The 12,309-nt window shown below is 40.3% G+C and overlaps 1 protein-coding gene across 2 annotated transcripts in view; it reads left to right on the top strand.

Moving 5' to 3' along the window:
- The window catches only part of LOC149778299 (outer dynein arm-docking complex subunit 3-like), a 64,911-nt gene that overhangs the window by 34,980 nt on the left and 17,622 nt on the right, over positions 1-12,309 (top strand). For both annotated transcript variants that reach the window (XM_089939115.1, XM_089939114.1), the window contains one exon: positions 4,753-4,913. In XM_089939115.1, the coding sequence (XP_089795241.1) occupies positions 4,753-4,913 (161 nt within the window). The remainder of the gene's footprint in view (positions 1-4,752; positions 4,914-12,309) is intronic.

Below are 12,309 nucleotides of genomic sequence, written 5' to 3'. Positions count from 1 at the left end.
CTTACATTTAGTGACGTTTGGGCACGCCATAACTGTCTACGAACTAACGGCCCAATCAATTAGTACTCTGTGAGTACATAAATGCCTGAGAGGTGTGGCACCATTCCTCCCCTCAGGAGTAATCAAAAATTGCACCGTGTGCAAAGAAACCAGAGGTACATGTCTATTGCAGACGAACACCTCTATAATTCAACTCAGCAACAAATGATAAGATGAAACCGCGGTTTGGTAACAATACCAAGATGTTGTACACGGATAGACACTCTTTGCTGATGCGGATCACAACGAATTACGTGAGTGCAGAAATATCTTAACCAAGGCTAAAAATGAATTTGACAACAGTGCATATCAGAAAGACTATCCACTGTTTTGTAACTCACTCAATAAATTCGTGAGAAAATACAAGGAAGAGTGCTCAGGTAATCATATCGAGGAATACTTTGAACCGAACCCCAAAATGTTCACGATTGTGATTGGCGTCTCCAAGAACATAAAAAGGCGAAGGGAGTTCGTCGCGTGATTGTTCAAAAGGATCTTCGGCACGATTTGTATGTGGAATGTTTGCGCCAGCGATACGAATTCGCACACGCAAGAAATCTGATCCAGTCAACGAAGTGTCGGATGGATATTTCAGGTTTTACTAAAGTAGTTTGTTCCTGCGATATATTTTAGCAGCTGGAATTACCAATTACGCGTACGGGCAAGTGCAGATCCCAAATATACTTTGGCAGTAGTTCCATATACGCGGAAATGGCGTTCAATTCCTCTTGCACAATTGCTTTAGTAAATTCTTTACTCGTTCATCTGCAGGTTCTAAATGAAAACGTGTTAGCTGCCCCCAAAATCCATCCAGTCTGAGACTGCAAATGGACCTTTCCCTTCATTAGCGCCATGTTGTAAGCATTCTAACACCTCGGTTTGCACAGATACTGGACGAAATTGTAACCGTGAGAGACTAATACGGGTGACTGTAAAACTGACTTATGGGTAACGGGGAGATTATTCTGCCCAATCACCTCAGCAAGTCTTAATCCTATTGCGAGTGTGATTTCATTATTAAACTCTTCTACGACTGATCGAAACCGTGTTGCCCAATAACGAGATCGTTCGTTACAATTCATTAACAGTTACCGCTGTACAGATATCCGAATATTGGCAAATGTACGGTTAAGTTGCTCCACAATGGTTTGATCACAATGTATGCTAACTTGCCCACGACGAACGAACACCTTGTGTTTTGTTAACAATGCAGCAACGGCTCTGCAACAGCCCTAACATTAAGACATCAAAAGCTCCGCCTCTTTATATCTACTGGCATCATCCACAATGGTTAATGTGCATTCGCCTGTGCGTCCGCGTACCCGGTCATGTTGGAGAAATAAAAGATCTGCCCGATGAATATCCATCATGATTCGTTCTCTGAGTGTAGGACTGATTGTATTCAAGTCATTAATTTATTCACTATCAGCACACTGACGCACACGGATATCGTTTGATGCCTTCTTAGCAATGTCATGTCGGTGACTTGAAGCATCGGAGATGTAAGCAAAAGTTCAAATATGTTATGAATCGGCACGGCAGATAGTCATTCTATCGCTTAGAGTTGGCCACTAACGTACCCAATTCTAAAGAATTAAAAGAGTTTATGTTGGAGTCGCAAATACACGCGATTACGTTCAAAAGGGAATTTGATTGGGGTCGGTGCGCCAAGACCACAGAAACTGCGGGTTATTTCGTGCGAGCAATACACACCAGTTATCAATGAGGCCGCATCAATTTGTCAGCGATTGCACACCAACGATACTATGGACCGAGCTACATTTTGTTTGTTGATACACCTACTTTTTGAAGACATCAATAATGTATATTACGACACCGACCCAGCAATATATCAGTGACCAAGATATGTATTTATAGCGTTTGCTACTGTAGATCGATTGTGAATAGACTATTAATAAGACAGATATTTGATTGGTTACAATTGTTTGTAGTTTCTTTGTGATTGAACGGTTATCAAGAACCCTCTGAATAAATTTTATGCTTGACTTGGACAACAATAATTGTTGCGTGCATATTGCAAGCTGTGTTCGTTAATGGGCACAGGTCTGCAGATTTCCCCGACATATCTCGCCAGGTTGTACTAGATTTATTACCTTTCGTTGGAAGACGTGGGACCTGTACAGACAGTCCATGGTCTACCTACACTTCCATGCACGTGTAACTGAGGTCCCACCTATCGATACCACTGTCGTTCCCAAATCCAACCGCAGCCTGTCTCTGGTTGTTTCAATTCTGCAATTCTCTCTTTAGTCCATGTCATTAAACATAACGATTAAATGTAATATGCTATCGCAATGTTAAACTTGGCCTTAGCCCAAAGCCTGTAGCGAAAGTAAAGAGCAAAATACGAAACGAGTGCTGCGTCAGATTGAGGCTTTCTCCTACAATATTAACTGGAATTATCCTATTGTGGTTGAACCAAACGAAACTTAACCAGCTCAATACAGCCATTAAACATAACGATTAAATGTAATATGCTATCGCAATGTTACACTTGGCCTTAGCCCAAAGCCTGTAGCGAAAGTAAAGAGCAAAATACGAAACGAGTGCTGCGTCAGATTGAGGCTTTCTCCTACAATATTAACTGGAATTATCCTATTGTGGTTGAACCAAACAAAACTTAATCAGCTCAATACAGCCAAAGAATTCACCTCGGTGGCATTCAGAAAATCCAAGTAAGAGATGGCACAAATGCAGACATCGGTGGAATATCTGCATTGAAAGAAGTTGGAATTGAATCAAGGATGGCTCTGATAAAGGCGATTTGAGACCGCATAGCATATAGTAACCGAACTTGTTGCGGCAGCTCAAAATTATGCTCAGCACAGTTAGTCAACTGTAATTAATATAAATCAAAGATAAAACGATTATAATTGAGAAAACCACAAACATCTCCAAGAACAGATACGGAACTGATGTGGGTAGATAAAATGGTGTAAATGTTTGCTAGTTGGGTGCCCGATAAGAACCACACATATGGGGCTACACTAATATGGTTTCGGGATTTGGAACCATAATAATCACACGATTTATTCTCGAATTGTTTCACAGTCGAGTGATCGAAAAGTAGTATAATAGCAATTTGGTTGGTGCACCCCTCATGATTTTAATCCAAATCTCCAATGGGGAAAATAATAAGAGTGTATAATGCTTTGATTTCCATAAAGTACCAGTAATCCAAAACGATTCATTTTTCATATTAACACACAACGTCTCAACTTAGAATAATTAATACCATTTGTTCGTGAAACCGAAGACTAACCTCTATACTTTCTAACATTCTAACACTTAAACTTATTCTCAATTTTGAATGATGAAGCTTTTTTATCCGTGTATACTGCCAGTCCATCACATTTGAAATGGACAGATTCTATCGATTTGATTGGACCCTCTTCCCACCACCCAATGATCTTTAGTGGCGATATCACAAGATTAGGGAGAAAGAATATTATAATAAACATGGTCTTCAATGATTCTTGGACAATATCGTGTATATGTAAAGGAACCAGATTTTCTCATCTCACTGTAAAAGAGCGTCTGCTTTGCAACCAAAACTGATTTGCCAGTACATTTTCTGTGTTATCTGATGAATATTTAAGAAAACCAAGGCTTTACAAGCCAGTGTGCCCATGGCCGATATATATTTAAGTAAACCAAGGCTTCAGTAGACCGTGTACCCAAGACTGATGTAATTTACGCCACAGTCGCTAAAGAAGCGACTCTGCTATATGTCGATTTATTATCCAATTTTGGATATTATCCCTACGCCAACCAACTCTGAGGTTGCGTCTGTATGTTAAGAACAACAAACTAGTTTTACACACGTAGTTCCGTTAGTTTATTAATGTTCATGTCTTACTGAAGTCAGTATAATACATATCTTGGAAGCAGTTTTAAAATAAGCACAATTCTTTCAAAAACGTGTGCGGATGTGTCTTTGCAAAGTGTAAAATTGCCGATGCGTATTGGATCATATCCGTGGTCAAATTTTTATTTTTTGGAGGTGCGTAGTTTTGCACGTTGTAAAGCTCTTAAATTTCAGAGGTAAGCAAATCTTTCTTTGGTTTGCAATCCCATATTGCCTAAATAGAAATGATCGGTTTATAAACCAAAAACAAAATACTGGATCTTGTGAGTTTGGAGTTGATAAATATAGAAAAACGGAGTTCATCAGTCCAGGGTATGTGACGATGTATAATAACAAGATATCTCAGATAACTTTCGCGGATAGGATAAGCTAGTCCATATTCCGCATAACTACGACTTCTTTTCTACTAAAACCTTGGTAGATCAGTAGTTGGCAAGGTCTAACTTTCATTTCAGAGGATGATTCTTGAGTGCTCTTTTAAAATTAAATTTATGAAAGTTACTTTTTTGAAGCCTTTTTGAAAAATTCAACAAGATTTATAAATTTTTAAAAAATGTACATTACGAAAGAAGTTCCTATTCTGCTTAATAATACAAGAAAATATTGTCGTAAAATTACTTTTAAATACTTCCAGATACTTCTGTCTTTAAGCCTTTGCTTTAAAATTGCGTCCTTTGTGATAATATATATTGTAATTGCACATAATACGGAAATTATTACTTGGGATTTGTAATCTCAGTAGCACATTCGTAGAGGAATAAATATGAACTTACAAAATGTTCTATTTATAACATAAAAATTGGACAACTCTGCCGTTATTTCAGGATGTTATTTTGCGGGTTTCGAATCAAGGGAGCACTCATCAGAAGCTTCAGAACGATAAGAAAGAGAAGTTTATCAAAAGAACAAAACTGCAAGAAGAGTTGAAAAAACTAACCCAGATTTTCAAAGATTTGAAATTCAACAGCCATCAACAAATGCTCAAGTGAGTGAAACGTATTCTCTTATGTGTAATTTTATGTTATGTATGTGTTTGTTTTACTATGTTCTAACTGTCGTAAATGATATCCACATTTTTTTCCATCTCAGGTGAAACCTTACCGTCATAATATGTTTATCAATACTGACAATATCTACGTTTATAATAATGACCGATTGCGAGAAATCTTGTTTCTGCATTAAATAAACACAAATGGGATTTGTGTATAAAAAAAAAAAAAAACTCGTTTCGTTACCAGGATGTAAATAATGCTATTTCTTGGTTTTCCAGACCTTTGTGAAGAATCACAAACGAGGACATGATGATAACAGTAAGTTGACATAAACCGTAACTACTTGCGTATGTTCTGGACTAACAACGTGATATGAAACATACCCTGCAATCGGATTCTGCAAAATAGTAGGAAAAACGCGTCGAATTATTATGGTACCCGTCATCGCCTATAGCTGAACCGTATTATGCCAAAGGACGACATATATACATCACAAAACATTGTTTATTACGGCGATATATCGACTGAGGTGTCTTATGCTTGATCGTGACAATCCCAAGCTTTTGTTCTTAAGCATAAACTTACTGGAGAAATTTCTTTTGCTGAACTTGTCCAAATAATTTCATAAAGGTAGCTAAATGTTTTTGGCATGGTTCGATTTTTCCCCGCATTCTTTAGCTGACGAATAAGTTCTCAGGCCATTTTCAGGCGATTGCGTTTTTAAAAACGTTTTGTACACTGAAGTATTTTTGAGGTGGAATTAGTTGGAAAAGCACGACGTATTTTGGTCAGTTCTACCAGATATCTTTTTGGAACTAAGTTGCCCTCAAGTGGCGCTCTCGCCTCTCCAAACGCCACTGACACCACAAGCTGAAATGATAAATTTCTTGTAGAAACGTCTGCTCTTGTTTCAGTGCTTCTCATAATGTTGCGTAAAATATAGAAATGCTATGACTTTAACCAGGACCATTAGAACTGTAACTGTTACCCTTATGAGATTAATTCATCAATAAAATAAATGAAATGACAGTTTAAATCTAGGTAAAACGGTCTTTGTTGGCATTGACGTTGATAAACAAAATCAACGGAGAGCAGTTTGAGTTCCGAACATTTTTTCCTTTTTTGTTATAGTTGTCGAAATCAAAACGAGGTGTTCTGCCTGAATGTCCTCGTCCTTTCCAACACGTGCTAGAAAAAATATCGAATGTAAATTATGACCATTGTTGCATTTTTGCCATTAGGTACAGGAAACTTGCTCGGAATTAGTGAATAATATTTCATTGAATGGATGATAAACTCAGTATTTTTTACGATGGAGAATAGATTAAATATGTCCGAAATTTGCTCGGAACAAGCAAAGTTTCCTTTCATGTGCTGAACAATTTTGTGTAGCAATATCTATCACAGATGGAAGTAGCAGATGTCTTGCATTAACCCGCGCGACTGTGTCAGCTGTTTACTATTTATGTTCCGCTGTGTGTATATGTGCATCGTAAATACTATTTATAACATCATTTTCTTCCCTAAATTGTTATTTAAACGACCTTAATGCAAAAATCTAAGACACAATACGAGGATCAGAATTAGGGTCAACATTTCATTTCCAGAAATGTTAACCATGTCAGACCTTTTACTAAACTTTTAATAAAGAACAAGACAAACATCAAGTAGAGAAGGAACTTCCAAAGAAGCATAGCTTTCTTCTTTAAATACGTTACACAATCAGAATACTTTATGAGTTCTACTACCAGACCTCCCAAATAATACTTTTAGCAAAAGCGAGTTAACTGTTGTCTTACGACCTATGTGGCGGTCAGGAAGAATGATATTCCCGTAGGTATATGACAGCAAAACCTAAAGAAGAAACAAAAGAAAAAATTTAAAAAAAACAAAAAAAAAAACAACAACAGGCAAATGCAACAAGAAACCAGCGATGTAAAGCAAACAGGACCGTTCCCGAGCTCTCCTTCCCACTAATGACAGCCAACCATTCAACTGTAAGGGACCTTTATGGACCCACAGATTGAGGCCAAACTATCAGGGTTCCTTGAATCCATAAAAGCCTGGGGGAGGTGGCACCATTCCCTTCCCCAGGCACAACTAGCAGGCTGCGGTGCAGTCAGAAAAAAGTGGCACATGCACAATTGTGCGCACGCCACTATAATTAAACTCAACAACAACAAAGCAAAACCTAAGAACGTGTTTGTTACTACTTCCTCTCGTCCGAAAAGCACGCTCTCTGTCTCTCTCTCTCTCTCTGTCTTTCTGTATCTCTCTGTCTCTGTCTCTCTCTCTCTCTCTCTCTCTCTCTCTCAGCATACCCAGTTGTAGGAGTTTTTTCACCTCAAAGGAAAGTATACTCCATCTATATTTCTCTCTTCCCTACACCGATTAAGTTCTGCCTTTCAGTTGCTAACATTATTTCGTCTGTGTATATTTTCGAGCTCATCGTCAATTGCAGGGTCTTCACGTGATAGGTTTGGTCTGCGATACGTTTATGCAGGCAAGTTTTATGCCTTTCAGAACCCTTTTATATCTGAGTAACTCCTTTATTTCTGGTACATATAGATGAGCATTCTTTACCAAGGCATTAATTAGCTCCCATAACGCCATGCTTCCATGATTATTTGTATAGGCTATCTCTGAGCCTTCCTGCAGGTAATTTTATCTTTATCCAGTAATTTATATTATACCTAGACATATATAACCTTTATTACCTTGTCTGATAATATTAACCTAGACAGTCTTGAGCACTGACCAACAAGTGCAAGGCCGCACATGTTTGTATGCTCTGATTCTTGATACTTACAGGTTAGAACTACGGGCAAAGCACAAAAACGTACAGCGAAAGAAGACAACGTCATCAGTTTACATGCTGACTTTTAATCAGTGCTAGATTTTCTTGCGAACAAGGGAGATAAATCTACTTTTCACCCCTCAGCCATGGAGTGCCGGAAATCAACAAGACTGGAGACTGTTCCGGTACCCAAGTCACTGCCACCAGGCTCCGCGTTATTAGCGACTCCTGGCTACTATTGGTCTTGCCTCCCCAGGCTTAGAATCGTTTTCTATTTCAGAACGGCGATGGAAGGAGCTAATCAAACACCCTTCCATTCCCTTTAGCTAAGCAGATACACGAACATGTTACGTGGATCAAACATCCCGTAATCCATCCCAACTTTAAAATTCGAACGACACCCGTCCCATGCAGATGGCTTTTTTCTGCTGTGACCGATCTACGCAATAGTCTTAAAATCATGAGGAGCCAATGCAACCAATATGAAGGGCTCAATCACGAAACATTTCAATCACAGCACGTCGAACCAGACTTATGCCGCCATATCCAGCAATCATAACCCATATGCCATCTCGGGACCCTCTTCGGCACGATGCCAAGATTAGTTCCTCACACGTCAAGATACGTCGATTCGCAAATACACTCTGCCACAAGAAGAGACTCTTTACTTAATGACCGTCTCGAGGTCACGGTTTCAAAGTCGGGGCATTCGATGAGCTTCATTAGCTGCAGACCTCGTGTATCTTCACCTGCTAAGTCCCAGGCATTACGGGAGTCCTTAGCCTTACCTAATTTCACCAAGAACTATGATGCTTGCTCTCAAAGAATTTCATCAGTTCTTCCCTACACAATATCAAATGAAGATTCAGCCGTCCGGGCCTCCACCGAGAAAGTTTACCGCATTTTATCCCCAGAGTTCTGCCCTCCTCCTCCCACACCAGTAACTAACTGAACATAAGTTCAGCATCTGATTATTTTATGACAAAGAAGGACGAATCTATGTTTTAGTTATTGCCACAGTAGAGAATGGTAACATACATTCTGAACTATCTTCACCATCAATTGCAAGATCCCGGCCTGAACATACTTTTCTTCTTACAAAAGCGCATCGTTAACAACTACCGTCAGTTGTTCTACCTTTGCACTATGTCATCTTTTCATTTGAGAACCTCAGCAGTTGACCGATTTGGGGATGACCAAGCAACGCTCCATACATCTAGACCGGATGACCTTCGACGACACTCAACAGTTAGTGCTCATTATCATCGCCATGGGCACTCACTTGGACTTTATCTCCATTTCTATCTCTTGCAACAAGCGGAATATATCCTATCTCCTTTCACTCCTAATACTAAAGTGCATGCATGGGAGTCGGTCTTAAAAATGGCTCGTGTTTTAAACGGGGCCGCCAAACACACCTTAACCAACGCTGTCACCACATATACCTATCTACAACTGGCGGAACCCTACACAGTGCTCTCTACCTCCGCTTTTCTGAAGGGCCGCATTTAAGTTATGCTGCGTGCACAACCGTTTATGTTCCAAACTTCTGATTATCGGCTAGATTGAAGAAGTACGCAAACAAGCCACCAAGATAGCCACAGCCCTTGCAAACCAAAGCAAATAGAACACAGTGGGGGTCCCTTCTAGCAGCAGGGGGGGCGAATCCGACATTTTGTCCAATCGTCATTTGGCTTAATTAGTACTTTCTGCACTCAGCGGATCCGGTGTCGTCAGCGCCTGGTAAAAAAAAAAACGACGTCGTCGTCGAGGGGATCGTCCGGACGTCATTTGGTTTAATTAATACCTTCTGCGCGCCGATCCCAGCGTCGTCAGCGTCCGGTAAGCACATCGACGACCGCGTCGATGTCATCGCCCCCCCTGCTGCTAAGTGGCTACTTGCAATTTAACCGAATATTTGGTCAAGTCCATATGTAACATTGACCAGCATCGATGGGAAACTGTCTCCATCAATGGAGGAACTGTCATAGTTCCTATAAATAATTATTATGACATTTCCTCCATATGTGACGGGTCAGTTTTGCAAAACAATTAATAATGACAGTTTCCCCATCGATGAAGGAACTGTCATAATTCCTATAAATAATTACTCTGACATTTCCTTCATGTGTGGCGGGTCAGTTTTGTAAAACAGCATCGATGAAGGAACTGTCATAATTCCTATAAATAATTACTCTGACATTTCCTCCATTGATGGGGGCTGTCTCCGCTGATGAAGGAACTGTCATAATTCCTATAAATAATTACTCTGACATTTCCTTCATTACTTTGTCATGGGTATTGTTGTTGTTGTTGTTGTTTTACAAAATAAAAAATTTTTTTATTAAATAATGCCCCATCGGCGGATTTTAACCGACGAGGATACTAATGAAATAATAAGACTCCGTGGGAAAACACCAATATCGGAAATAGCAGATCGATACAAAATCAGTTACCAGCGCATTTATAAAATTTGGAAAAATGAGCCTGACAACGATATCAGAATGATAGATATTAGCATCGACGATGAAATAAACCAAATTGTTGATGCACCCAGTGATGCGAATTCATCCATGGACGCCATCGTGGATAAACAAACAATTCAGGACTTGCAATGGCGGCTAAATAATTTGACCAACGAGAATAAATCATTGCAACGACAGTTGAAAAACGCGTCAAGCACGGCCGATCATGATCGAGTGCAACGGCGCTATGATTATTTGCAACAGCGTTATGACGACCTGCAACAGCGACATGATGATATGCAACGGCGTCATGATGATGCGCAACGACGTCACGATGATGCGCAACGGCGTAACGATGACATGCGACGCACCATTAATGGGCTTCAGCACCAACTCGGAAATGTTCGGAAGGAATTGAATGAAGCGCAACACGATAATGCGCTACTGATTCAGCGAATCACCGAAATGACCGCCGCCCCCAGCGAGCCGGAAATAATCAGAAAAAAGAATAAACCCCGCGAGGACAGACCTCGCGAGGACAAATTTACGATCGACGAAATCCCCGGTGTGGTATCTCGCAAGGACATCAAGTTTGTGAACCGCATGGATAAGGCGCTTCAAGATGGCGACTAGACATTTCGTTCGGTAATTACCCATACTGTATTAAATCGTTTGACGTCATGGTTTGGAAACATTTTTTCATACGTTCTTTGGTAATATTTGTAGCGGAGACACAACCGAGCTTTCGATGAACGACTTTCAAATACCATACAATTGTATTTATCTCCGTTGGGGAATTTTTGAACCGCATGAAATCTTCCGTTTTTGAATTTCACGCTGATTGGCATTCTTGGGCAGGACTTTTTATAGTCGTTAATGACGCTGTCGAATTTCACCGGATGATATTCCAGCAACGACATTATAATTAAAGCCGTTATTTAATTAAATATTAAAAATGATATTAGAATGATGGGGCTTGGATCATATTATGTTCCTCATGATGGAATAAATTGGATTGACCGCAGCAATAATGATTTACCACCTTATATTCCACCACGGCAATTTTGATATGATAAAACCCGAAAAACAACACCCGATGGCGTCGTTATGGGCTGGCAAATAAATACTATCTGTTTGAATATTTCAAAGAGAAGAATTATCGAGTTTGATTCGGCGCCAGAGACCGCTAGGTACTTTGGTATTTACCAAGTCCACGATGATGACCTTCCCTATTATCTCGTTGATGGCATCGGAGACATTTGGATCATACTCCGCGGGAATATTCCTGATGAAAAATGCGCTTGGTTTGATAACCCCGAAACGTTATTCGATAACGCCGTTGATGATCTTCCGTTGCGCTGTCGCGACGAGGTAGCGCGTCACTTGGTGGGCGCACAAACGGCTCTATCGAACCCCCCCATTCCTCCATCAATGAAGGAACTGTCATAATTCCTATAAATAATTACTCTGACATTTCCTTCATCGATGGTGACAGTTTCCCCCATGAAGGAACTGTCATAATTCCTATAAATAATTACTCTGACATTTCCTTCATCGGTCACCGAGAAAACCATCCATTAACCGACCACACATGAAATCGTAACATTGTAGTGTGCTCGTCCGTCGCGGTAACATTCCCCCCTGCGAATCCAACATCATCGATGGTCTCGTTGATCCACGCTGAATTATTTGCAAAATCAGATTCGGGCCAGTCGGGATAATACAGCACGTAGTCGGATCGACCTGAGTTCTTAGTACCGTCCGATTGTAATTGACCGCCGAATCCCTTGTAGATCGATTTGATTTTTTCAACGATATTTTTTAGCGTCAATTTACCCCTTCTGAACCTCATGTCCGGAAATATATCGCCGAAATGTTTCAACAGCGCGTTGTACTTGTCAAGTCGGTCTGGTTGCGCCAGCATCTCAGAAATGCTATTGATTAACCCGGCGCGGCTCACAGGAACGCTCTTCACATCAAGTCGATTCGGAACCACATCGGGGAGACTCAACGCGCCAAGAACGTTTCTAACGATGTTAAGTTGTTGCCGGGGGCTGATCCTGTCGGACCGACACGGCGTCGTTGCTACAGCGTTGCCGTTATTATACTCATCGACTACAACGCGCT

This window comes from Sinohyriopsis cumingii, chromosome 17 (assembly GCF_028554795.1).
Source record: "Sinohyriopsis cumingii isolate HCF-2022 chromosome 17, ASM2855479v2, whole genome shotgun sequence".
NCBI classification, from domain to species: Eukaryota; Metazoa; Mollusca; class Bivalvia; order Unionida; family Unionidae; genus Sinohyriopsis; species Sinohyriopsis cumingii.
The sequence above is the reverse complement of the archived record's forward strand: the minus strand, read 5'-3'. Positions and strand labels throughout refer to the sequence as shown.